The sequence below is a fragment of the Mesoplodon bidens genome (genome assembly GCF_964165515.1).
Source record: "Mesoplodon bidens genome assembly, chromosome: 2".
Taxonomy (NCBI): Eukaryota; Metazoa; Chordata; class Mammalia; order Artiodactyla; family Ziphiidae; genus Mesoplodon; species Mesoplodon bidens.
The window spans coordinates 178,228,899-178,256,668 of record NC_138177.1 but is presented as its reverse complement, the minus strand read 5'-3'; the positions used below and the strand labels follow the sequence as shown (position 1 = coordinate 178,256,668).

Below are 27,770 nucleotides of genomic sequence, written 5' to 3'. Positions count from 1 at the left end.
ATCCCAAACCAGTCATGGTGGCCCGTCGGTGTGTCTGAGCACTTTGCGTGTCTGCTTTCTATCTTTCAGCTTCCAATTAGCCCTCAAGCTTTGCTTTTGTGGTATGGGGCCAAGAAGAGTCTTGGAATGTCCCCAGACCCACAGATGTGGTCTGGGTATGTGGGGGGAGAGGAGGGGTAGTGAGTGGTCTCCAAAGCTTTCCTCAGAGCTAAGGACTGGCAGGTTACCACCTGCTATGTCCCAGCGAAGCCGATGGCACCCAGCCAGCACACTTTATTTGGCTGCTCCTGCTTCTTGGCTGGATGATACATCAGGACCCAGCCTGGGTGTCCCTACCCCCATCCAGTTATATGTTGGCTTCTGAATAGGGATGAAGGGGAACCCCTCCGCTTCCCCGCCCCCCCCCCTTGGGCAGCAGCTAACAATCAGAGGTGGACAGTTTAGAGGGCATCTCTCCCAACCCACCGTCTGACAGATGGGGAACCACCCATCCAGAGAGTTTAAGTGACTTGTGCTAGGTAACACAGCAGGCTGGTGGCAGGGCAGGTCCCTACTCCCAGCCTCCAGGGCCACTGCTGCTGCCCCAGGACCCCTCCCCCACTGACGCCTCCTTTCTTGCCCCTGAGCTTGAGCTCGCAGGAAGAGCCTGCTGGGGCTGGAGAGGAGACGCAAGGGGAATTGTTTTACATATTTGTTAATTGGGTCTCAGAGAGAGAGAAGGGCTCTGAGCTCATCAGCCAGGAAGGAATCCAATTTGGCTTTTATGGCCATTGTTATTGGTTGTATTTTGTGGGGATCTTTTTATTTTTTATTAATCCAGCGGTCTGGGGGCTGGGGAGCTGACCAGCTGCTGGGCCCCGTGGGCCCTCCTGCTCCCACGAATTCCAGGCTGCAGCCAGGACTTGGGACTGGGGGTGGGGGAGAGGTGGTGGGAAGGGGCGGCCTGGACAGGTTGACCAAGGTATGCAGTGAGGGTTTTCAGGAACCTTCTGATCCTTCGGGCAAGGGGTGTCTGGGGCTGTATTTCACAGGCTCTGTAAGTATCGCTGGGTTTATTAAGCTTTTTTTTTTTAATTAATTTATTTATTTTTGGCTGCATTGGGTCTTCATTGCTGCGCGTGGGCTTTCTCTAGTTGCAGCGAGCGGGGGCCACTCTGTTGTGGTGTGCGGGCTTCTCATTGCGGTGGCTTCTCTTGTTGTGGAGCACGGGCTCTAGGCACGCGGGCTCAGTAGTTGTGGCTTGTGCTCTAGAGCGCAGGCTCAGTAGTTGTGGTGCACGGGCTTAGTTGCTCCGCAGCATGTGGGCTCTTCCCGGACCAGGGCTCGAACCCGTGTCCCCTGCATTGGCAGGAGGATTCTTAAGCACTGCACCACCAGGGAAGTCCCCTATTACACTTTTATTGGCTTTTTCTCAGAAATGCAAGACTGCTTGGCAGGCAGGCCTGATGGGTCTGGGCTGTGAGGCCTGAGTTGTGCAGGCGGAACAGGGTGGGGAGGGAGGGACAAGAGTGGGTCAGTGAGTGGAATTCCCTTGGGCAGTGAGGCACAGTGGCTAAAAGGATGGGCTCTGATTCAGGCCTGCAGAGGCTCAGATTCCAGCCCCACTCCTGCTGCCTTGTAGAGCTGAGGCCGGATCAGACAAGGCGTAAACAAGTAAAGCACCAGTGACGGCACACAGCACTGCTCGGTGGATGGGAAGCCCCTTGCGTAGGGCCTTCTGTTTTCTTTTGCTGCCTGCCCCACCAGAAAGAGCTGGATGGCAGATCTGGATGGCTTGTGTGTGTCCTTTCTCTGGACATAAAGTACTATTCCTGGCCCAGATGACATCATTTCTCTCCTCCCCATGGCTGAAGGAAGGGGTGCTTGGAGGAGTGAGCCCTGGCCAGAAATCCAGGAGCCTGAGTCCATCCCTAGAGCCGGGGGTAGGACAAGCTTGAGGAGAGGCTAGTGTGAGCCTCAGCAAGGGGAAGGCCAAAGGCAAGGTCACCTGCTGGAGAAAGCCACTGGGAATAGGGGAGGGTGGCCAGGGCAGCAGGGTCTTTCACAGAATAGTCCTGGAGTACCTGCAAAAGAATCACCTGGGGAGGTGGTGTAAATACAGATTCCTGGGCCCCATCCCCTGAGCATCTGATTGATGGGATCTAGTGTCTGGCCCAGGAGTTTGCCTTTTAACAAGTGCACCTGGTGACTGATCCATATTAAAGTGTGAGGGCCGATGTAGCAGAGAATAGAAAAGTCAGCTCCAGCCGACTTGTAGACCTGGCCACGAGCAGGGGCCAGGTTTGGGGCTCTTCCCATCTTTGAAGCTCATCATGACTGTACTAGCTGCTGTGACTCAACCAGCAGGGTGTCACTACCCCATTTTTCAGATCAGGAAACTGAGACTTGCCCAAGGCACCCAGTTAGTGGCAGAGCCAGGGTTTGAACCCAGAGCTGTCTCTCCCCCTTCCCCCCAAAATCAGGCCCTGGTGCTCTTAACACCTGACACCCCTCTTAGTGTTGGGGGACCAGTTCTGTTCCACTGAGCCCACCAGAGAGAGAACACACAGACTGGGGGAAGCTTAGGCCGTCCTGACCATGAATGTTGGGTTCCTCTGGTGCTGGCTGGGATGTTTCCCCACGTGATATATTGATGAGATCAAAGCTGGTTTGCCTGATATATATCGAGCTGTTGGGCTTCCGAGTCAGTGCCCACAGTTTCCTCGCCGGCTGTCCACCTGGGGAGGCCAACCGTCCTTCATGTGCTCCATCTCTGCAGCCTGTCCTTCTCTGAGAAGTGAGGCTCCTGGACGGGCTCACCACAGAGCCCCTCTCCCAGATCCCTTCCCTCTCCCACCCCACCTGGGCTCCCAATAAATAAGCCCAGACTTTCTGTGGGGGGAGAAGTGGTCGTGTACATCCCTCTTCCTGCCCTCTGTTGGCAGATTTAGCCGATAGAATGGTATTTCTTAGGGGGCAGGGGGTCTAATGGGGAGTAGGTGCACGTGTTTGCTTCAGCTGCAGCTGTGAAGCCAGATTTCTTCAGGGCTGGGGCAGGGAGGATGGGGGTGACAGGTTTAGGGTCTTCTTGTTGGGGAAAAGGCTCAGAAAGCCACCCAGCCACACTCCTTCCTCTGTGGATTTGAAGGGCATTCCCTGTCTCTGTTGCCATTTTCATCTGAGATTCTGGATAGGACTTAGGGCTTCTTGAGAGAAGAGTCCAGGAGGATCCTAGGATCCAGCTGCTGGGATGGGGCTCCCTGCTTCACCCCCACTTTCCCTCTGGGGAAATTATATTAGTGGGGGTCCTCCAGAGAAACAGAACCAATAGGATGTTGATTAGGTAGAGAGAGAGATTGAGAAGAGTTGAGGCATCCCGACATCTGCAGTTGGCAAGCTGGGACCCAGGAGAGCTAATGGTGTAGCTCCAGTCTGTGTCCAAAGGCCTGAGATTCAGGAGAGCTGATTATGTAAGTTCCCGTCTGAAAGCCAGCAGACTCGAGACCCAGGACGAGCCAACGTTTCAGTCCGAGTCTGAAGACTGGAAAAGACCAGTGTTCCAGCTCAGGCAGTCAGCAGAAAGCGTTCCCTCTTACTCAGCCTTTTTGTTCCATTCAGGTCTTCAACTGATTGGATGAGGCCCACCCACACTAGGGGAGGCCATCTGCTTTACTCAGTCTGCACATCCAGAATCATGTTTGTTCAAATGTCTGGCATCCCATGGGCCAGTCAAGCTGACACATACTATTAACCGTCACATCCATGCTTTCCTTGAAGGGAAGGCCAAGCATCCAAGGCTGGTGGAGACTTCCTTTGCATCATGCCCTGAGCTGCCTGTCACCTACGAAAAGCAGAATTGCTGAGACCTGGGTGCTTTCAGGTCTTACGGGGATGCTGCAGGCTTGCTAAAGGGCAGTGGGTTTCCTCAGTGAGTATTTACATCTCAGCTTGCAAGGAACTCAAAGGCTGCTTGGAATGGTGAAAAGAACATGGGCTTCGGGATTAGTAGACCTGAGGTTCAAATGCTAGTTCCATGCCTTATTAGCTGTGTGACCACAAGAGAGTCCCTTAACCTCTCTGACGGTTTATTACTCTGTAAGATGGGGATGCTTATAAAGCCTCCCTTGCAGGGCTGATATATGAGAGAAGGTGCTTGCACATGGTAGGTGCACAGCTAATTATTATGTTATGATTCTCTTCCTGGGTGTCAGTTTCTGCATTGAGCTAGTTGGGTTTCCGGCTTCATCCCATGTGTGTGATTTTGACCCGGTTTTATCACCATGTCTCCAATGTATCTGCAGCCTCCTGGCCTGAGTTGGAGTACTCAGGTATCCAAGAAGAATTTGGAATTCTGGATAGCAGGCACATAGCTGGGGCATATGGAGGCTGGCAGACTCATAGAAGATGGGGTATTAGGATTTAGGGCAGTGACGCCTAGTAGGAACCAAGCCCTCGTCTTTCCTTTCCTCTCTTCTCCACTTCTGATGAGCTAAATTCACCAAAGTGGTAGATCCATAACCAGAGAGTAGAGAAGGGCACAATGTCCCCACTGCAGCACATCAGGAGGAAATGGAGCTGTTTGACTCAAAATATCTCATTTTGAATTTCTGCCCAAATCTCTCATCCCAAGAGTAGGAAAATCAAAGACCCCAAGATGTTTCCAAGAACCAGAGCTGAACCAGGGAGGCAAAACACCCCTAGACGGGAAGAAAAAGCTGATTAGCTCCTAATTACCATTAAATTATACATACATATACGTGCTTTAAGCCGAATCTGCAAGGCTAATGTGATTTTCTTATTACATTTTAATAGTCTGGCTGGGATGGGGAAATGAAGAAGGAAGGCTTCTGTTACCCTTTGTCAGAAGGAGGGAAGTTGTAAACAGGGATACAGGCAGCTCAGGCATGGGGCCACATCCCTTGGAGCCTTTCTGGAGAAGAGCAGGGCCCCGTGAGGGGCTGAGGGTGTCTGAGACAATACCGCCTCCCACCAAAGCCCCGTTCTGTCTGGATGGGGAAGTCCGTCTGGCTTGTGACTTGAAGAATGCCTCTTTCCTCGACCTTAAAAATAGCTTCCCTATGTTGGCTCTTTGGGTACCCATGTTATCTTCTGTCAAAGAGTTGAAGGCTGTTAACAAAATCCCTTCTACACACATACACACATGTTCTATTTTTAAATAACAGCATTATCCCAACCCTAGGGCTGCCAAAAACTGCCTCCAGAATCTGGTGATGGAGCAGATGGAGCACTCCTTTGAGCCAAGTGTCCCGGCTCTGCCATTGAAATATGACCTTGGGTAAGACCCTTTGCTGGGCTTAGTTTCTAAGCTGTGAAATGAAGGAGTGGGATCAGGTGTGCTCTGATGTCCCTTCTGAGTCTAAGACAGGATCTACTTCCTGGTCATTTTAAAGACTCCTCTGTCCATCTCAAGGGAATAGAAGATTCCACACTCACTCACTCATTGGGCATTTGCCACCTCCGGCTCTCCCCAGGTCCTTCTGCTTTCTAACCAGGATCTCTCTTGCTGCAACTCTCCATGTTGCCTCTCCTTGGAGGACAGAACCCTCCCCCCTCCCACGCCTATTATAGTAACTCCTCAAAGAGTTGAAGGCTGTTAACAAAATCCCTTCTACACACATACACACATGTTCTATTTTTAAATAACGTTTATTTCTGATTCTAAAAGTCCAGCTGTACCCGATCATTGTAGAAAAATTGGAAATAGACAAGTATAAAGAAGAAAATAAAAGTCACCCATAATCCTCCCAGAGAGATAACCACTATTAATGTGTGTTTTGTTTTTTTTTTTGCGGTACGCGGGCCTCTCCCGTTGTGGAGCACAGGCTCCGGACGCACAGGCGCTGAGTGGCCATGGCTCACGGGCCCAGCTGCTCCGCGGCATGTGGGATCTTCCCGGACCGGGGCACGAACCCGCGTCCCCTGCATCGGCAGGCGGACTCTCAACCACTGCGCCACCAGGGAAGCCCCATTAATAGGGTTTTTTAATGCATATATATGTAGATTTTGTTTTTCTGTTATAAAATCGGGATAATGCTGCAAATGTGGCCTTGGGTTGCCCCAAGCCTGGCCTTGAAATTGGACCAGGTTCTTTCTCCTGAGGCTCCTCAGGGTCCGCTGTTCCCTTGTAGGCTGCTGTCTCGTTTGCTTTTCTCAAGAGGAGGGAAACCACGGGAAACCACGTTCCGTGAACCTTGGTTCATGGGCACGCGGGAGGCCCAGAGTTTCGACTGTCTCTGAGTGTGTGTGTGTGTGTGTCAGAGACAGATGGGGAGGGAGGGAGAGAGCAAACATGTCGGTCACTGAGCAGGGGCGCCCTAGGGGAGATCACAAAGGCAGATGACAGTCCCCCGTGACCACAGCCCTACTTTGGGCTCTTTGTCTGAGTCAATGAGAGGTATTGAAGGAACCATCCCTATCTCCTTTCCATGGTGCAGCTGGAGCTCTTCACTAAGCTAATCAATTCCCATAATTTGAGAAAGGAAAACACATTTGCGATTTGCTGCCCATCCTGGGAGGGGCCGCTGAGGACAGGGTTGCCAGCTGAGGCATTGGTGTCAGACCCCAGCTGCCAGCCGGGCCTCCGTTGGTTTGGTGGAATCTCTCAGATTGCACTCACCCTCCCCTTGGCCTGCAGACGAGGGCTTCTCAGAGAGTCTGGAGGTGTCACAGCTGGAGGGACCTGGGCTTTTACCATCCCACTGCCAGATGGGAGAGACAGGGTACCAAGAAGGGATGGGACATGCCCAGGGCATGAAACTTTCCAACACAGAAAGTTGGAGGCTGAGCTGGGTGAGGAGCCATGTGTAATTTCCCACCTGGCAACTTTCCTTTTCAGGGGTAGGCTGAGAAGGCGGGCATGGTGGTGGAGGCGGGGAGGGGAGTGCTAGACAACTCATCAGGTCCACTTCCACCTCATCCTCTCCAAGATCCTTCCCACCCCAGGCAGAAGAAACCATACTCTCTGCCCTATGCTTATACTGTTTGGTGTCTGACTGTCCTCTGTCCAGGGGAAAGTTCTACCTAATATCAAACCCAGCTTCTTCAGAGATTCCCTTTCCTTCCTTCATTTAACAAATATCTGCTAGGCACTAACCTCCCTCCCCAGAGTATTTTAGGCCACAGGAACACAGCAGGGAACATGACAACGAAGTCCCTGCTCCCTTGGAGTTCATGTCCACCGAGCTGTGGGGCTCTCACTGGGAGGCAGAATGGGTCACTTAAATCTAGCAAGTATAGTCTGCAGGGCACAGAGTCATACATATGCAACAGGGCTCCATTGCAATTGTTCAGTTACTGTTGCTATGGGACAAACTATCCCAACACTTAGTGATGTATGACAGCTGATATATTATGTTCATGGATTCTGTGGGTCAGGATAGGGCAGGCACAGGAGAGGGTGGCTTAGCTCGACTCCACAGTACCTGGTCCTCAGCTGGGAAGACTAGAAGGCTGGGGGTAACTTGATGGCAGGGGGCCCAGAATCACTGGAGGCATTTTCATTCATATGTCTGGTGGTTGATGCTGGCTGTCAGCCAGGTTGTCAGCAGGAGCTCCTACACGTGGTCTCTCTGCATGGGCTAATTTGGGCTTCCTCACAGCATGGCGGCGGGGTTCAAGGATGAGTGTCCCAAGACAGCCAGGTGGAAGCTGCATCTCCCTTTTTACCTAGCCTCAGAAGTCACAGAGCATCACTCTGCTGTGGCCACAGCCCACCCAGATTCAAGGCAAGGAATGCAGACATTACTTCTTGATGGGAGAAGTCTTAAAGTCACATCATGAGAAGAACATGTGAGGTGGGAGATATTGTTGTGGCCATCTTTGGCAAATACAATGGGCCCCATGGGTGTTTTAGGAGTTCACAGCCTTTGGGCAGAAGCAGAGTGTAAAAGAATAGTAGCTGTCATTTCCTAAGCACTTATACCTACCAGGCACTGTGGTCAGCCTGCTCTGTATATCATCTAGCAACCTCGATGGTGAGTACTGTTAGCCCTGTTTTGCAGATGGAAACACTGAGGCTCAGAAATGCTACACTGTCTGCCCTAAGTCCTAAGTCATGCAGCTGGGATTTGCACCCAAATCTGTCTGCCTCCAAAACCATGGCTCTTAACAATCTGCTACACTGCCTCTCCCTCCCTGTCCCTAAGTAGTTTTTACCCCCAAAGTGTGGTGAGAAGCTTAGACAAGTAGCTTGGGGGTGGGGGGTGCGGGGTGTTCAGATCTGGGAAGGCTTCTTGGCAGAGGTGACACTTGAGCAAGGCCTTGAAAGATGTTTTAAACTTGGACATCTGGGGAAGGGAGTAGCATTCCTGATGAAGTAGCAATGGGACAGAGGGATCACCCAGGGAGTGCTGACATGACTCGGAATCCTGGTCTTAGACCCGCTCACATACCAACACATTGTAAACTGTACCCTGGGCAAGGCAGGCTGAGGCTGGCGGCCAGTGGATGAACTTAGTCCCCAGAAAAAAAGTGCAGAATTGGCCCCTGTCCCTTTCTACCATATTACCATCAACTTCCTCCTTCAGCGGCTGGGAATGGGGTGGAGGTTCCCCCATTCCCCCACCTCCACATGCAGACCTGGGTTTGCCCTTTGGAGATGGGGTGAGTCTGAGCTGCCTCTGGTTCACTTCCACAAGTTTCTGCTAAAGCAAATTGGGCCTCAGTGCAGGTAGCATCCCCTTGGCAGGCTTGTGTTAGGGCCTCAGAAATCGGAAGTTAAATGTTTGCATCTATAGGAATCTAGAATATTACAGAAGCAGTTCCCGCCCCTTCCAGGCCTCTCTCCCTTTCAAGTCTTCCCCTCCCACCCACCCTCGGCACCCCTCCCTCCTCTTCTGACCCCTAATTCCACTCTCCTGTCCCTCTCCAGTTTTCATCTTTCTCTGTCTCACATCTCTCCCGTGTCCTGTCTCTCAGTCTGTTTCCCTCCTTCTCCTTGCCCTCTCTTCTTCACTTTCTTTGGGCTGAGGGCAGCCCCCTCTCTTCCTGGACAGACAGTCTAATTGAAATGGAGCATTCTAGAGAATGTTAATAGGAAAGACAGCATTAATTAGCCAGCGCTGGCATAATTAGCTTCCCCTTCTCACTGCCTGGCCTCTAACTGGATAATGAGTCTCTCTCCGTCCAGAGGGCAGGCAGGACAAGGGGACAGGCCATGCCCGGGGATGCCGGAAGGCATCTTGCCTTTGGACCACCCTGCTGGAGTCCTCAGGCTGCCCTCTCCTGCCAGGCCCTCCTGCTGCTTGGGCCCACGTCTTGGGGAGACAGATGCCCGGCCCCTGTCTGTGCCTAAAGGTTTGACATCCCTGGAGCTGCATATTAAGTGGTCCGAGCCTGACAAACAGTGGCCACAGCTGCAGTGTCCCAAAGAGGGGGTGGGGAGCTATTGAGAGTTCTTGAGCAGAACTATGACAGGCATCTAGCCCTGGCAGAGCCGCATGGGCAATGGCTGAGCACATTACAGTCCCCAGAGAGAAGCAAAGAAATCTGTTCAAGTGACAGATAATATACTACGCAGACTGAAAGTGCTTCCACCCTTGACACTCCCCACAGCCACGTGAGGCAGGAATGGCCACCTCTGTTTTATAGATGAAGACTCTGAGGTTCAGGATGCAAACTAGGGTCTGACTCCGAACAGCATGCTCTTTCCCTTCTACCCTGATACTTTTGGATGCCTTTACAGTTGCTCGTTAAATAAAAGTGATTGCAGCAAAGTCACACCTCACACTGGCTTTGAGTTCTAAAATCAGAGGATGCAGCAAAAATTGGGAAATCGTACATCGTCAAAATTCCCCTCGAATATCCCTTACACGGGGAGGAATATCTCTTCTGTTTGCAACTGGGCTATGAGTCTCCTTTTTCTGTGACCTTGAAAGCCCTGATCTAGTTGGGAGATGTGATGGGCAAATAATAGGATTTTTCTTTCTGTTTTGTACACATGTGGTTGAATTCAGTTAAGTGCCTGCTTGATGCAATTCCATTGTAGTATTTGTCTTGGTTATGAGTGGGCAGGGTTAACGCAGGGTGGACGACTGCAGCTACAGGGCACCATCCTCTCCTTCTCTGCAGCCTGCTGACCCTCTCCCTCTCCTGTAGGCTATGGACTCGGAGGATGACCCCTTGCTGCAGGATGTGTGGCTAGAGGAGGCGCAGGAAGAGGAGGAGGAAGCAGCGGGTGAGGCCTTTAGGAGGGCCCAGAAGCCAGGGCCCCAAGCTGGAGCAGGGGGGCAGTGTTGCTGGCGGCACTGGACCTTGCCCTCCCGACCCCCAGCGTCAGGCTTCTGGAATACACTGGGCTGGGCCTTCACCAATCCGTGCTGTGCGGGGCTGGTGCTCTTCCTCGGCTGCAGCATCCCCATGGCTCTTTCAGCCTTCATGTTCCTCTACTACCCGCCGCTGGACATTGACATCTCCTACAATGCCTTTGAGATCCGCAACCATGAGGCCTCCCAGCGTTTCGACGCCCTCGCGCTGGCGCTCAAATCCCAGTTTGGGTCCTGGGGGCGCAACCGGCGCGACCTGGCCGACTTCACTTCTGAGACGCTCCAACGCCTCATCACAGAGCAGTTGCAGCAGCTACATCTAGGCAATCGCTCGCGGCCGGCCGCCCGGGTCCCGTACCAAGTCCCTGCCGCGCTAGAGCTTGGCCCAGGATTGTGGGACACCTCCACCGCTCAGAAGCCAGCAGCCAATCGGAGCGGGCGTCTTCGGCGAGCGACTCCACCCCTGGGGAGCCTGGCAGCCAACCAGAGTGAAGCCCAGGTGAACCAGGGGCTGGACAAGAATGGGCAGCGCCAACCCAGCGCCCCTCCCCCCATGGCGGCTGCGGCCAATCAGAGCCGTGCCCGCCGCGGCACCTCGCGTTGGGACTACTCACACTCCTATGTGAGCGCCAACACCCAGACGCACGCGCACTGGCGCATCGAGCTCATTTTCCTGGCGCGTGGCGACGCAGAGCGCAACATTTTCACGAGTGAGCGGCTGGTCACAATCCACGAGATTGAGCGCAAGATCATGGACCACCCGGGCTTCCGGGAGTTCTGCTGGAAGCCCCATGAAGTGCTGAAAGACCTGCCGCTCGGCTCCTACTCTTACTGCTCCCCGCCCAGCTCGCTCATGACCTACTTCTTCCCCACTGAGAGGGGTGGCAAGATTTACTATGATGGCATGGGCCAGGACCTGGCCGACATCCGGGGTGAGCAGCCCTGGGTGTGGGTGGGGCGGGGCCTGTAGGGACAAGGTCTGAAGGAGGCTGGAGGCGGGGCTTGTAAGGGGTGGAGGCTGAGGGTAGGTGGGGCTTGTAAGGGAAGGGGGTGGTTAATGAGGCTGGGAGCGGGGCTTGGAGGTTAAGGGAAGGCTTGATTCTTGACTCAGTACTTCACAGACTGGTCGGAGGATGGGGTCGGAATTGGCTGTGAGGTGGAGTCAGGCTGGAGCTGAGTGCTGGGCAGGCCTGGGGGCCATTATTGAGGAAGGGCAGGGAGCTGGGGTTGGGTGCAAGATGGGATCTGAGGGAGGCAAGGAAGGAGGTTTGTGTGCACACCTGGATTGAGGGAGACTGGGAGTTGTGCTGTGGCCAGAGTTAGGCTTGGGGTGGGGCTTGGGCGTGAGGTTGGTTAGAGGGAAGGTGGGGTGTGGTTACAGAGAACTGGGCATCTGGAGAGAGGCTGGGCTTGAAGGAAGATCAAGGTGCATTAGTTTGAAGTATGTTTGGGATGGGACTTGAGAAAGGATGGGGAGGGGCCAGAGGCTGGCTGTGGAGGCGGGGCTTGGGTTTGCCTTTTAAGGGGCACATGGGCGGGGTTCTAAGCAGATGGAGGCGGGACTGGGATGGGAAGGAGTTACCGGACTGCAGAGACTGAGCCTTGGAATTAGGTGAGGTTCAAACTGAAATGAAGGTGTAAACTTAGTGGGAGCCGCCTGAGCATATCTGGGGGGCAGCTCCCCTCGGACAGCTGTGATTTCTCCAAACTATCCGTTCTGTTAGAGACAGTTGGAGGTAGCCCAAGCTGGGACAGTTTTGCATTTCCTTAGAAAGGGGGTGAGGTGCTGAGGAGGGCAGGATGACCCTGATGGAGGGTTGTTGGGAGCTGACCCACTGAGCTCCTTGGACCCCTTGACCTCTGCCCCTGCAGGCTCCCTAGAGCTGGCCATGACTCACCCGGAGTTCTACTGGTATGTGGACGAGGGCCTCTCTGCAGAAAACCTCAAGAGCTCCCTCCTGCGCAGCGAGATCCTCTTTGGAGCACCCCTGCCCAACTACTACTCGGTGGACGATCGCTGGGAGGAGCAGCGGGCTAAGTTTCAGAGCTTTGTGGTCACCTATGTGGCCATGCTGGCCAAGCAGTCCACTAGGTAGGCAGTCCAGCTGCACCCGGTGTGTGCCTGGCCTGTCCTTGTTTGTACCAGGAAAGGGCTGTATTAGCGTAGAGAATTGGTTTCCAGGTGGTTCTTTTCTCATAAACCCCAGATCCCCTTACCTGCAACCTTTTCCCTAAGAGGTCTTTCTTCTTAGATCAAGGGCAGAGCCAGATACATCCTCATCGTCACCCTGACAGATGAAAGGACGCTTTTCCTGATCAGTGCTGATGGTTTAGTGAACATGACAGCTTTGGAGGAACTTCTGCCCTGGAGGTCTTTGGTATTGATTTTCTCCTGAGGTGGTGCTAGAAGGCTTTCTGGAAGGAGTATTGACCAGGGCATAAGGAGTTCCTCTCTGCTTCTACTATCCAGGGAGATAGTGGGCAAGTCACTTCACTTCTCTGGGCCTCTGATACTGGTAAAACGGGGATGATGACTTCTGCTACCCTTCTGCCGTCATTAGGAGGAGACGAACTAAGAGATGTGAAAGAGCTTTTGGGCAGTGGGTGCTTTGATCGTCCTCCAGCCCTTGGGATGTGTGTCTGAGAATACAACTGGGCCTCTCCCCATCAGGAAAGAGCATTGGATAGCTCATCTTCTGTCAGTCCTGCAGGGCAGTAACTCCAGTGCCTCTTGGTCCTCTGCCCTGACAAGTCAGCCCCCGGCACAGGAGGAATGAATCTGACTGAAATACCCTCGTTTCTTTATTGAGCAACTACTGTAATAATCAGAGCTAATATTTATTGAGTGCTTACCCTGTGCCACACACTGTTTGGAGCCCCTTATACACATCATAAGCATCTTAAGCATATCAAGTTATTAGGTTATTATGGATAACTTGTGGATTTGTTTCTGTGGTCTGTTCTTTCACTTGGTTTTTGGTCATGGGGTCCTGCCTGTGAGTATGCCTGGTAGTTTTTACTGAGTGATGAACATTGTATATAAAAACATAGAGGTCCAGATGATGTTATTTCTTCCAGAGAAAGTTTATCTTTCCCTCCACTAGGCAGATGGAGTTGTGACTGATCACCTTAAATAGTCAGCAGTTACACGAAGTCGAGGCAGGTTTGCAATACTGAACATTCTCAGCCTACCTCTGGTTTGCCCTTGGTTCTCTAAGATGTTCAACTGAGAGCCTGGAGTATTCTGCAGAGCCCCTTCCCCTGACAGGTTTCAGACCCTAATCTTTGTCTCTCAAAACTGCTAAAAATATCTCTACTCTGGTTTTTCAGAGCCTTTCTGCTTAGCTTTGTAGCCTCATACTCCACACGGCCCCAGTATTTGGCAGAAGTGCTGAGGAAGAAACTGGCTTTATGCTATGCTGGTCTGCACGTCTCTGCCCAAAGTTCTGCTAGTTTTTCTGACCCCCCGCCTAGATTTTTAGCCTCATGCCTGTGTTCAGAATCAGCAAATACCTCTAGGGTAAACACAGCTGTAGAAGGGGAGCTTACCTTTTTGTAGGTTCTTTGCTTTCTGGAGTCTTAGCCCTCTAGTTCTCATTGCTTCAGGAAGTCTCTAATGTCATTGAACAGATGATTTCTCAGTTTTATCTGACTTTTTGGTAGTTCTAGGCAAGAATATTGTTCTTGCATGAGCTATTCCTTTCTACTTGAGAGTAAAAGTCTGGGCCCATGACTTTTTATAGCCAGTAACTAAGACAGGACCTGGAACCTAGAAGGCATTCTATCAAAGCTATACAAATGAGTGAATGAATAAACAACTGATTGAACTTTCAGTTTTCTACTCTAATGAAAGATCAATTAATCCATTTAGTTCAACAAAGTAGATAATCCAAAGATCTTTTCTACTTGGTTTTTAAATGTCCTGTTTGGTTTTTTAAACAGCTTTATTGAGGTATAATTGATATACAACCAGTTGCATATACTTAAAGTTTACAGTTTGATTAGTTTTGACCCATGTATACATACACCATGAAACCTTCACCACAATCAAGATAATGAAGAGACCCGTCACCCCCAGAAGTTTATTCATGTCCCCTTGATAATCACTCCATCCTGCCTCACCTTGCCTTCCCACTGCCACCCCAGGACCACTTTCTTGTTTTTGTTTTTTTGTTTTGTGGTATGCGGGCCTCTCACTGCTGTGGCCTCTCCCGTTGCGGAGCACAGGCTCCGGACGCGCAGGCTCAGCGGCCATGGCTCATGGGCCCAGCCGCTCTGCGGCATGTGGGATCCTCCCGGACCGGGGCACGAACCCGTGTCTCCTGCATCGGCAGGCGGACTCTCAACCACTGTGCCACCAGGGAAACCCCACTTTCTGTTTTTTATCACTGTATATTCATTTTCATTTTCTAGAGTTTTATATACATGGCATCATATAGTCTGCACAATTTTGATTGCTCTCTTTCACTCAGCCTAATTATTTTGAATTGTATCCATGTTGTTGCACGTGTAGATGGTTTATTCTTTTTAAATGCTGTGTAGTATCCATTGTGTGGAGATGCCACCTTTTGTTCATCCACTCACCTGTTTATGGGTATTTGGGTTGTTTCCAGATTTGGCTATTGCAGATAGAGCTGCTGTGAACAAGCCTTTGTGTGAACAAGTGCTTTCATATGTCTTAGATAAATACCTAGGAGTGAAATGACTAGATCATATGGTAGGTGTGTGTTTAACTTTTTAAGAAACTGCCAAATTGTTTTCCAGATTGGTTGTACCGTTTTGCATTCCCACCCAGTGTATAAGAATTCCAGTTCCTCCACAACCTCTCTAACACTTGGTACGGTCAGTGTAAAAAATTTTAGCCGTTCTACTAGGTGTGTGGTGATATCTCATTGCAATTTGAATTTGAATTTCCCTAATTACCAGTGATGTTCCCGTGCTTATTTGACATCCATTTATCTTCATTGGTGACTATTTAGATCTTTTGATCACTTTAAAACTGGTTTTACATTTAGATCTGTGATATTCCATTTTTAATTAATCTTTGTATATGGTGCAAGGCATACACTATGAGCACTTTGTATATATTGTAATGTGCCGATGTTTATTCATTATTTTTATATGACTATCCAGCTGTTCCAGCATCATTTGTTGAAAAGATCATTCTTTCTTCACTGAATTGCCTTTGCATCTTGGACAAAAATCTTTGTCCGTATATATGTGAGTCTGTTTCTGGATGCTCTGTTCTGTTCCATTGATCTATTTTTTATTTGCACACCAGTATTACACTGTCTTGATTATGGTAGCTTTATACCATGTCTTGTGCAAGTGTTAGTCTTCCAGCTTTGTTGTTCTTTTTCAAAGTTGTTTTAGTTATTCTAAGTCCTTTGCATTTCCCTATGAATTTTAGAATCAGCTTGTCCATTTCTCCAAATAAAAGTCTGCTGGGATCTTGATTATGATTGTGTCAAATACACAGATCAATTTGAGGGGAACTGACATCTTAACAACATTAGTCTTATGACTAATGAATGTGGTGTATATGATGTCTTTTGTCAGATTTATCCCTATTTCATATTCTTATGCTATTGTAAATGGTATTTTTAAAAAAATTTCATTTGGCAATTGTTAGTTGCTAGTTATAGAAATATAATTGACATTGGGTCCTGCAACCTTGCTAAGCTCCCTTATAAGTTCTAGAAGATTTTTGGTAGATTACATTTGATTTTCTACATAGTTAATTATGTCTTTTGCTAATAAAGACAGTTTTACTTCTTGCTTTCCAATTTGGATGCCTTTTATTTCTTTCTCTTGCCTGAATGCACTGGCTAGAACATCCAGTACAATGTTGAATAAGTGATGAGAATGGACAACGCTGTATTATCCCTGACCAAAGTATGTAGATTTTTTGTAGATGTCCTTTATCAGGTTAAGGAAGTTCCCTTCTGTTCCTAATTTGCTGGTGTCTTTTTTTTTTTAATCAGTAAGGAATATTCAGTTTTCTCAAATGTTTTTTCTGCATCTAGAGAGAGATCATACAGTATTTCTTTTTTAGTTTAATATGGTGAATTACATTGATTGAGTTTTTAATTTTAAACCATCCTTGCATTCTTAGGGTAAATCCCCCTTGGTCATGATATATCATCCTTTTTATATAGTGTTAGATTCTATTTGTATTCTTTGTTCATTGGTATATGTTCATGATGGATACTAGGCTGTAGTTTTCTTGTAATATCTCTGTTTGATTTTGGTATCAAAATTTTTTTTCTTAATTTATTTATTTATTTTAGTTTTGGCTGTGCTGGGTCTTCGTTTCTGTGCGAGGGCTTTCTCTAGTTGGGGCAAGCGGGGGCCACTCTTCATCGCGGTGCATGGGCCTCTCACTGTCGCGGCCTCTCTTTCTGCGGAGCACAGGCTCCAGACGCGCAGGCTCAGTAGTTGTGGCTCACAGGCCCCGTTGCTCCGCGGCATGTGGGATCTTCCCAGACCAGGTCTCGAACCCGTGTCCCCTCTACTGGCAGTCCCCTCCACTGTGCCACCAGGGAAGCCCTATCAAAATGTTTTACAGGATGAGGTAGGAAGTATTGTCCTCTCTTCAGTTGTCTGGAGAGTTTGTATAGAACTGGTATTATTCTTCCTTAAATGTTTGATAGAATTCAGCAATGAAACTGTCTGGATCTGGAGTTTTCTTTATGGGAAGGTTTTAACTACAAATTCAATTCTTAAATATACATATAGGGCTATTAAAGTTATTTCTGTATTCTTGCACAAGCTTTGGTAGTATATTTCATGAAATTTGTCCATTTCATTTAAATTGTCAAATGAAATTGTCAAACTGTCAAACGACATTTCATTAAAATGTCAAAGTGATTCATAATATTCCCTTATTATTTTTGAATATTTATAAAAACTGTAGTGATGTCCCTTCTTTCATGTGTGTTTTATCTCCTTTTTTCATGATCAGTCTGGCTAGAAGTTTATCAATCTTACTGATCTTCTCAAAGGACTAGCTTTTGGTTTCATTGATTTTTCTTTGGTATCTTTCTGTTTGTTTATTTATATATTTATATATTTATGCTCTGATCTTCATTATTTCCTTTCTTATACCTACTTTATATATATTTTTCTCTTGTTCTTCTTTCTTGCAGTAGAAGCTGAGGTCATTGATTTGAAAGCTTTCTCCTTTTCTAATATAAGTGTTTATTGCTATAAAATTACCTTTGAGCATTGTTTTAGCTCATCTCACACATTTTGACATATGCTTTCATTTTCATTCAATTCAGAATACTTTCAATTTTCCCTTTTGATCTCTTCTTTGACCCTTGTATTATTTAAAAATGTGTTAGTCTCCAAATATTTATGAACTTCCCAGATAGTGTGTTGTTGTTCATTTTGAATTTAATTCTATCATGGTCAGAGAACATGCTTTGCATGACTTAAATTATTCTAAATTTATTGAGTTTTGTTTTACGGTCCAGAGTATGGTCTGTCTTGCTAAATGTTCCCTGTGCACTTGAAAAGAATGTATATTTTGCTGTTGTTTGGTGGGGTATTCTATAAATGTCAATTAAGTCAAGTTGGTTGATTATGTTGTTCAAGTCTTCTATATCCTTACTGATCTTCTGTCTAATTGTTCTAGCAATCATTGAGAAAAAGGGTTTTGAAATGTTCAACTATAATTGCAGGTTTGTCTATTTCTTTTTTCATTTCTATCAGCTTTTGCTTCATGTATTTTAAAGCTCTGTTGTTAGGTCCAAAGCATGTAGTATTGTTGTATTCTTTTAATGAACCGAGCCCTGTATCATTTTTAAATTACTTTCTTTATCCCTAGTAATATTCTTTGCTCTGAAATTGATTTCATTTGTTATTAATGTAACCACTCCAGCTTTCTTTTGATTCATGCCAGCGTGGTATATTTTTTTCTGCACTTTTGTTTTTAACCATTTGTGTCTATATTTAAAGTGAGTTTCTTGTAGGCAGCTGGGTCTTGATTTTTTAAAATCTAATCTGACTGTCTCTGCCTTTTAATTGGGGTATCTAGACCATTTACAGTTAATGCATTGTTAATATGGTTAGACTTAAGACTATTTTATTTTATTATTTGTCCCATATATTCTTAGTTCCCTTTTTCCTCTCTTCTGCCTTCTTTTAGACTGAGAATTTTTTATTATTCCATTTTATTTCCTTTGTTGTTTTTTGAGTTATATATATTTAGTTTAGTGGTTGCTTCAAGGTTTATAGTATACATCCTTAAATTATCAGTGTATCTTCAAATGATGTTAAACCACTTCATGTATAGTGTATACTATATATGAATAGTATACCACCATTTCCTTCTTCCAGGCCTTTATGCTATTGTTGTCATATATTTTATTTTCATATATGTTATAAACCCCATACCACATTATTGTTATTTCTGTTTAAACGGTCAGTTATCTTTTTAAAAGATTTACATAAAAATAAGAAAATTTTGTACATTTATTCATGTTGTTACCATTTCCGGTCCTTTTTATTCCTTTGTGTAGATGTGTATTTCCATCTGTAATCATTTTCCTTCTGCCTGAAGGATTTTCTTTAACATCTCTTGTAGTGCAGGTGTACTGGAGATGAATTCTTTCAGCTTTTTAAAAAATTTATTTATTTTTGGCTGCGTTGGGTCTTAGTTGCTGTGGGGGGGCTTTCTCTAGTTGTGGCGAGTGAGGGCTCTTCTTCGTTGCGGTGCGCAGGCTTCTCATTGCGGTGGCTTCTCTTGTTGCAGAGCACAGGCTCTAGGTGTGCAGGCTTCAGTAGTTGTGGCATGCAGGCTCGGTAGTTGTGGCTCCTGGGCTCTAGAGTGCAGGCTTAGTAGTTGTGGCGCACGGGCTTAGTTGCTCCATGGCATGTGGGATCTTCCAGGACCAGGGCTCGAACCCGTGTCCCCTGCATCGGCAGGCAGATTCTTAACCACTGTGCCACCAGGGAAGCCCCCTTTCAGCTTTTGTATACTGAAGAAGTCTTTATTTTGCCTTTGTTTTTGAAATATGTTTTTCAAGATATAGAACTCTGGGTATAGAATTCTGGGTTGACTTTTCCCCCAGTTGGTAAAGGACCTTGCTCCATCGTCTTCTCACTTGCATTGTTTCTGAAGAGAAATCTGCTGCCATCCTTATTTTCGTTCCTCTGTGTGTAATGCATCTTCTTCCTCAGGCTGCTTTTAAGATTTTATCTTGGTCACTGATTTTGAGCAACTTGATTATGATGTGCATTGTTGTTGTTTTATTCATGGTTTGGGGGTGCTTGGGGTCCATTGCTTGAGCCTTTTGAATCAATGGGTTTATAGTTTTCATCAAGTTTGGAAAACTTTCAGCCTCTTTTGAGAAATCACTAACACATATATTAGGCTGCAGTGAAGCCTGGAAACTCTCTCAAGCAAGTAAGTCAGGGTAAGCATAGGGTCCATTTTGTTTCTCACCTCTCAGAGATCACCATTCTTTGTTATCTCATGTCTCATGTATTTTCTTATGTTTTTCATTCGTTTCACTGGGAAGGTAAGTCTAGATTTCATCTTGTTACTCCATCTTGGCCAGAAGCAGATCTCCCTCCTGTTTGTATTTTAAAACTCAACTTGACTAGCTTGGTGAAGTTTTTCTTATTAAGAATAACTGCTGTTAAATGCACACTAGCGGTATAAAACAGTATCTGGAAGCTGGTTTGAATTTAGAATTTTGCTGTGAATAATTAAGAATTGGAAGATGACATAGAATTTGGCTATAATTGATTATTATTTGTGTAGAGCAGTGGTCTCAACCTCACTGATAATTCAGTCCCGCCCCAGACATTCTGATTTCATTTGTCAAGAGTATGGCCTGGACATCAGGACTTTTGGAAGTCCCCCAGGTGATCATAATGTAGAGCCAAGGTAAAGAGACACTGGTGAGGTGGATGGCTCCCAGACCTCCTCTGTCTCTGATCCACTCCGTCTTTCCTCTCTCTGTGTCCTCCCTTCTTCAGCAAAGTGCAGGTTCTGTATGGGGGGACGGACCTCTTTGACTATGAGGTTCGCAGAACCTTCAACAATGACATGCTCCTGGCCTTCGTCAGCAGCAGCTGCATTGCCGCCCTCGTCTACATTCTCACCTCCTGCTCAGGTAGGGTCTCTTCAAAAGCCCCGCGTGGAGCCAGCCCCTTCTCTTCTTCCAGTGTGCTTCTCTCTGGACAAAGCCTTCCTGCTCAGGGATGCCAGAAATGGTCTTGAATCCACTATGTCAGAACTGGTGGGGGGAGGGGTGCTCAGACATCACCTTCTAACCCCAGGCAGGTAGACTGAGGTTCAGAGGCAGGTTGGGCCATGCCTAGGGGCCCCCATTCCCATGCCCTCCCACAGTTGAACCTTTTTCCCTTTGATCATCTTTTTCTTGCCGATAAACTTGCTGATAAGTTTTGGGGAGTCTGGAGTATTGGACACCTTATGAATTATTCTGTAGCCTGTTCTATAGTCCCAGTCAGCTGCCCTTAGTCCCCCAGTTTACTTTTCCACCACCATCTCCCCATATACCCTAGCTGCTTCTTTCTGCATATACAGTAGGTGCTCTCTGTTGCTCAAGTGAATGAGAGATTGGTCATACCTTCAAAAATGGGAAAGACCTTCATTCATCCATGTAACAGATATTACTTGGGCACCAACTATGTGCCAGATGCTCTAAGGTGCCAGGGATACAGACACATAGTGAGCATCACAGACACACTTCCTACCTCCATGGAACCTCTAGTCTACTGGGGTGACAGATGTAAATATATAATAATCCCCCACTAGCACTTGAGACAAGTTCTGCAAAGATGAGGGCCCATAAACAGCTTGACTTACTCAAAAATGGCTTCATTTGCCACTCAGCCCTCCTGCCCAGCCCCTTCTCTGGGTGCAGAGAACTGTGCTGGGCTCAGACGGGGTGGCAGAGGTACTCCCTGGGGTTGGGGTGGGTGTGTGAGGCAGGACCCAGCAGGGGCCAGGGACACTGAAGAGGTGTGTTCCTCTGGGTCCACCCACTCTCTCCGTCCCCTGTGCCTCTTGCCCTGCCCAGTGTTCCTGTCCTTCTTCGGAATCGCCAGCATCGGCCTCAGCTGCCTGGTGGCACTCTTCCTGTACCATGTGGTCTTTGGTATCCAGTACTTGGGCATCCTCAATGGGGTGGCTGCCTTTGTGATAGTGGGCATTGGTGAGTTGCCTCTGTTGCCATGGTAATGGGCCCTGGGAACTTGGGAACTCTGTCCCCAGAAGGGCCTTCTTCCAGGAGGCAAAGCCTGGCTCCCATGGGGGCTCCAAAAAGTCCCCTTTCAGACCTCGGAGCCTTGGAATTGGGGTGGTGGGTGGGTAGAATATGAGTGGTGGGTGATCCTTGACATATGATGGGTGGAGCCCCCAAGGGGTGGAAGGAATGGGTAGCTATTCTGGGTGGAGGTTAAGAATGGTGGGAAAGGTGGGAAGGGGGCTAAGATTTGGAGGAAAGGGCCTGGTTCTGGTGGGGACAGGGGTGAGGACCGAGGAGCATGGAGGGTGGGGCTTGGGTTCCTGGCCCAGATTGGGTCTGACCGTGGACACGGCAGAGTGATCCTGAGCCCTGCTGGCCCGGGGCTCCCTCCCGTAGGTGTGGACGATGTCTTTGTATTCATCAACACCTACCGCCAGGCCACCCACCTGGAAGACCCGCAGCTGCGGATGATCCATACCATCCAGACGGCGGGCAAGGCCACCTTCTTCACCTCCCTGACCACGGCTGCCGCCTATGCAGCTAACGTCTTCTCCCAGGTGGGAGCCCGCCCTCCCCCCACCGACCTGACCTCCCCGTCCCTCCCGTGCACACCTGGCCCCTGGTCTCTGCTCTTCCTACCCGCCCCTTCTCTTGGGGCCACGCAGCCTCTGCCTCAAGGTTCCTGCCACGTCCCTAGAGTCCATTCTTTTCTCATTTAAAAAAAAAATTTTAATGGAGTATAGTTGATTTACAGTGTTGTGTTAGTTGCTGGTGTACAGCAAAGTGAATCAGTTATACATTTACATATATCCACTCTTTTTTAGATTCTTTTCCCATATAAGCCATTACGGAGTATTCAGTAGAGTTCCTTGTGCTGTACAGTAGGTCCTTATTAGTTATCTATTTTATATATAGTTGTGTGTATGTGTCCATTCCAATCTCCCAGTTTACCCCTCCCCCACTTAGAGTCCATTTTTGCTACTAGTCATCATTAACAGAACTTAACAAATGGGAGAATTATAATAATACAAATAGTGTTTCTTATTGATGCTCGTTAGTGATAATCCAACCTCTGTCCTGAAGGGCATTTGGCAGTTTCCAAGGGTCCCCCAGCTGGTAAGTGGTGAGCCTGCCCATGTCTCCTGACCGGGGTCCAGGGCCCCCTCCACCCACTGGCTTCACACCACATGGTCATGCCTCATGTTCACTTTTCTCTCGCTGACCCCACGCTCCTTCACGTCTGAGTTGGGCTCAGGAGAAGGATCTTAGGCCAGATCCTTGGTGCCAACAGAGCCTGTAGGACAGTGAGCCTGCCTGAATCTGAGAGGTTTTATGACCTGGGCTGAGGATCCCGTCTAGAAACCACTAGGTGCTTTGGGATTCTCCAGGCCTTCCTAGAGAACCACATCCAGAAAACAGGCAGAGCTGGGTTCACATCCCACCTCTGCCATTTTCTGGCTGTGTGACCTTCAGCAGCTTGTTTAACCTCTCTGAGCCTCGCTTTCCTCATGTGTGGATCATCAGGCACTGCCATGAGATGATTGTGAAAGTGTTTCACAAACAGTGAAGGCCTGTCGGCTTGTTGGCTACAGTTTCCTTCTGACTGCCACACCCTGTGCAGGTCCCTGTGACCCTGTGCAGGGCGCACACCCAGCCTCCCTATTCCCATCACAGCAGCTTTCCCTCCCTTCCCCCTCGCCGACACGTGGCCTGCTCCAACAGGGCATGTCTTCCTCTGTCCTTCATGTAATGAGAGTTATGGAGTGCTTGCTCTGTGCTGAGCACTATTCCGGGCAGAGGGCTGCAGTGTGGACCAGAGGTGGGACTCTTCCTCCCCTGCCCCAACCCTGGCACCAGCCCGGCCCTCTGACGACCTCCTAGGCCAGTGCCTCTGTTCCAGCAGCCCCGGCCTCCTCATCCTGCCTCAGTCTGAGGGTGGTCGGGGGTCCTGAGTGCCTCGCTGCAGAGTCCTCAGGCTCCCTGGGCTCCAGGCCTGATAGTCCCACATCCCCCCTCTACTTCCCCATTGCCAGATCCCGGCCGTCCACGACTTCGGCCTGTTCATGTCTCTCATCGTGTCCTGCTGCTGGCTGGCTGTGCTCTTCACCATGCCTGCTGCCCTGGGCATCTGGAGCCTTTATATGGCGCCGCTGGAGAGTGCCTGCCAGACCAGGTGAGCTAGGCAGGGGGTCGTGTCCTCCTCTCACAGAATATCCATAGCAGGCCCTTGGGGGGCCATTCAGCACACCCTCCTGTCTCCCAAGAGCCTCGTGATTCACCATTGAGCACCTTCTGTTTGCCCAGTCCTATGCTGGACACTCCTGGAGGAGCAGAAGAAGAAGAGAATCCTGTCCAGTAGTTACATCTGATCACCTACTGTGTGCCAGGAAGTGGGCAACGAGCTTTTGTACGAGATCTTACTGCCACCCTCCCCAAGGACCCTGGCAGCTGGGTCCTCTTATTTCACCCATTTTATAGACAAGGAAACAGAGGCTTGGAGCAGTTGGGCAACTTTCTCAAGGTTACCCATTTAATAGGCAGTGGAGCTGAGATTTAGACCACATAATCCGACTCTGGATCCCATGCTCTTAGCCGCCACGTTGAATGTCCTCAAGGTTCTCATCTTGGGGGAGGAACCATATTTAGGTGCAGTGAGTGGTGTGCAGAGTTGAATGGATCAGCCCAGAGCCGCTGCTGAAGGTCTAGGGGTTGGGGTCTCGTGGGCCAGGTGGTCAGTGGCGGGGGGCGGGGACAGTGCCCAAATGGAATCCAGCCTGGGTGGCTGCCTGGGTTGGGAGTCCTGAGGAATGATGGGGGGTCCGGGCTTGGGGCAGGGTGTGCAAGGGCAGGACTTTCAGGGGTCCATGACAGCGTCCACCTGACCATAGTGGGCCAAGGAGGGGCAGCGAGGCTCTCAGACTCGGGCCCGGGACGCACTCAGCTCTCCCACACACACACCCTGCTTCAGGACCACCATGTATGGTGGTACGGGTCGGGCACTGGACAGGGGCACTCTGGCTGAGGCACAGCGGTCTGCACTGTAGACGTTCAGATGTGACTATTTCTATGACAGTTTTGTGACATAGAAGCAAAGTGTCTTGGGTAAAGGGCTCCTTGTTTCTAATCTCTACAGAGACACCAACTAAGCCTGCCCTGTCCCAGTCTGGGGCAGTGGACGCAGCAGTGTTCCCAGTCCTCGGCTCCAGCCTCAGCCTCTTTGCCTGGCGGCTGCAGACCCTTAAACATGTTACCTAACCTCTCTGCATCTCAGCTTCCTGTTCTATAAAATGGGTATATGGAACCCCGTGAGGATTAATGAGAGAATCTTACTCACTGCCTGGCACATAGTATTCCTGGCACATTCACCGTGTGCACTGTTCTTGTCCCCAGTCCCTAGGATGAGCCTTGTGTCCCTCACATTCACTCCAGCCGAGGCCTCAGCTACGTCCTCAGCCCAGCCCTGCTTCCCCGTCCTCCTGGTGTCAGGGCCCTGGGCACACGATGGGGGAGACATGATTCCCCTGCTTTGGTCACCCTGATGCTTGGGCAGCTGCGAGTCATCATCCCCTCTCCCTGGGTAATGGCTGCTGTCACCATTTGTGTCCCCAGAGGAAGAGTGGCACCCAAGGGCCCCAGGGGAGATGGCGCTAGAGAGAACTCAGGTGCAGGCCCCTGGAAACCTGTGATGCGTGTCCTGTGTGAGCTGTCGGCAGTGGTGTGATACCTGGGTTCACATGTAACCGGGACCTTCCCCCCCCCTTCCCTGGACACCCAGGACTCACCCTCTCCTCCCACTGTCTCCACAGCTGCCACCAGAAGTGCGGCTGCAGGAGCTCCCTGCACTTCCCCGGGGACGTGTTTGCTGCTGCTGAGCGGGCTGGGGGCAGCCCTGCTCAGGGCGCCATGCCCTACCTGGATGATGACATCCCCTTGCTCAATGTGGAGGAGGAGCCAGGTGAGAGCTGGTGCGGGCCTCCCCCTGAGCCTGCCGGGACCCAGGGGCTGCCTCGGCCAGGGGAAGTAGCCCTTGGCGAGCTGGTATGAGGACAGGCTGGTCCTGAGGGGTGGGCAAGACGAGATCCCCATCGAGCGTTTGGGCTTCCCTGGAGAGGGCAGGGACCAGGGTGGGCTCTGACCCGCTTCTGGGCCGGCCCTCTGACAGGCCGCTGCTCTGCCCCGGCAGTGTCGCTGGAGCTGGGAGACGCATCCCTGGTGTCTGTGCCCCCCAAGGGCCTGCAGCCAGCCCCCGATGGGGGCAGCCGGGGGCAGCTCATCGCCCAGCTGCAGGAGCTGCTGCACCACTGGGTCCTGTGGTCGGCCGTCAAGAGCCGTTGGGTGATTGTGGGTAAGTGGGCTCTCCACTCTCCTTTCCCCCATCTTTCAGCTCCTCCCAGTGCCTAAGGCGTGGGGGACAGACCCCACCCCATGCAAAGAACGTGCACGTGTTGGGAGCCCGCCCCTGTTTCCCAGATGAGCTAGAGGTCAGAAACCTGGGCTGGTGTCCCTCACTCTCGGAGCTTTACCCCCTTGCTGCGTAGAATAAAGCTGGTTCCGTGATAGCTGTTGCTTATTGAGCACCTACTATGTGCCAGTGATGAGGCTGGGCAGCAGAGCAGAGTGCCCAGTGCTTGGGCTCTGGATTTAGACCAGCTTGGCTAAGTTGGAATCCTAATTCTGCTGTGTACTAGCAGTGTCTCCTTGACTATGCCAGTTAGTCTGAGCCTCCATTTCCTGTCCTATAAGTGAGGATAAGAATAGTATCTATCGGGCTTCCCTGGTGGTGCAGTGGTTGAGAGTCCGCCTGCCGATGCAGGGGACACGGGTTCGTGCCCCGGTCCGGGAAGATCCCACATGCCGCGGAGCAGCTGGGCCCGTGAGCCATGGCCGCTGAGCCTGCGCATCCGGAGCCTGTGCTCTGCAATGGGAGAAGCCACAACAGTGACAGGCCCGCGTACCTCAAAAAAAAAAAAAAAAAAAGAATAGTATCTATCTACTAAGGCAGTTGTGAGGAAAGCCACAGTGTATGTAAGAACTTAGCCCAGTGCAAGGCGTGTAGTAAGTGCTCAGTGAAAGTTAAGTGCTACTATTATTAATTATCATTATTATCATCACTGACTGTATTTATGTCTGTGTAAGATCAAGTGGAGATGCTGGCTGTTTATAAACTGTTAAGGGCTCTAAGATGGTGGCTGGTTCTTGTCCAGGAATGTGAGCTTATAGCTTACAGTCTGACCACCAATGACACATGTAACAACCGGCCCCTACCTCCAAGGGATGGACCCCTAGCAGCCTCACCCACAGGCTGGCATGCTGGGCCTTTGCCTGCTCCCTTAGGATACCTGCCCCCCCCTTCCCCCTCCCAGCCCCATAGAGGGAGCAGCTCTTTCCCAGGGCTCTGGAAGCCCCGGCTGTGAATGCCCCCACCCCACCCCATCCCACCCCACCCCACCCCCGGCCCCAGCCCTGCCTAGCACAGCGTCCTTTCCTCGCAGGGCTCTTCGTCTCCATCCTCATCCTGTCCCTGGTGTTCGCCAGCCGGCTCCGCCCCGCCAGCAGGGCCCCGCTGCTCTTCCGGCCTGATACCAACATCCAGGTGCTGCTGGATCTCAAGTACAACTTGAGCGCCGAGGGCATCTCCTGCATCACCTGTTCAGGTGAGGGTTTCCTGCCAAGGTGTCCCCTGGGGGCCCCTGCCCCTTTTGGAGTCCATGTCTCCAAGACGAGAGATGTGAGATCCAGGCTCCCCATCACAGTATGACCTCAGGCAAATCCCTCCACCTCTAAGCCTCCATGTTTTCACATTTCACTAAACGAATGCTTACTGGGTGCCAGCTGTGCTAGTGCTGGGGAGGCCACAGTGGGCAGGACAGGCTTCTCGAGCTCAGGGAGTTCATTCCACTGCTGGGGCAGGCCATATAATAGTAGATCTGAGCTATGGTGGACTAAAAGGAGGGTGACTGGGGAGCCCAGCATCATGAAAGCCTTCTTCCTGGAGGAGGGAATGTCTAAGGCAAGACTTAGCCTGCCTGGGTTGGGGGGAGGGAGGGAAGGAGTTGACCAAGCTGGGAGAGGAGAGGAGAGAAGCAGTCTAGGCAGAGGGGAGCACCAGAGTGGGAAAGACCGGGGCCACGTTTGATGGAGATAGTTGCAGGAGCTAAGGCTAGCCAGGTGGGCTGGGCCAGGGCCTGCTGGGGTACAGTGAGGAGTCTGGATTGTATTGTAATTGGCACTGGAAGCTAGTGGAGGGCTTTAAGCAGAGAAGGGCCAGCTGCTGTGTGGTCGG

General features: G+C 50.0%; 1 protein-coding gene across 1 annotated transcript in view; it reads left to right on the top strand.

Annotated features, from left to right (window-relative positions):
* Positions 1 to 27,770, top strand: part of DISP3 (dispatched RND transporter family member 3) — a 50,346-nt gene that overhangs the window by 9,250 nt on the left and 13,326 nt on the right. The window contains exons 2-10 of the mRNA XM_081226149.1: positions 10,096 to 11,194; positions 12,135 to 12,354; positions 20,253 to 20,389; positions 21,320 to 21,454; positions 21,884 to 22,044; positions 23,521 to 23,660; positions 25,294 to 25,442; positions 25,671 to 25,832; positions 26,980 to 27,141. Of these exons, the coding sequence (XP_081082275.1) occupies positions 10,099 to 11,194; positions 12,135 to 12,354; positions 20,253 to 20,389; positions 21,320 to 21,454; positions 21,884 to 22,044; positions 23,521 to 23,660; positions 25,294 to 25,442; positions 25,671 to 25,832; positions 26,980 to 27,141 (2,362 nt within the window). The 5' untranslated portion in view covers positions 10,096 to 10,098. The remainder of the gene's footprint in view (positions 1 to 10,095; positions 11,195 to 12,134; positions 12,355 to 20,252; positions 20,390 to 21,319; positions 21,455 to 21,883; positions 22,045 to 23,520; positions 23,661 to 25,293; positions 25,443 to 25,670; positions 25,833 to 26,979; positions 27,142 to 27,770) is intronic.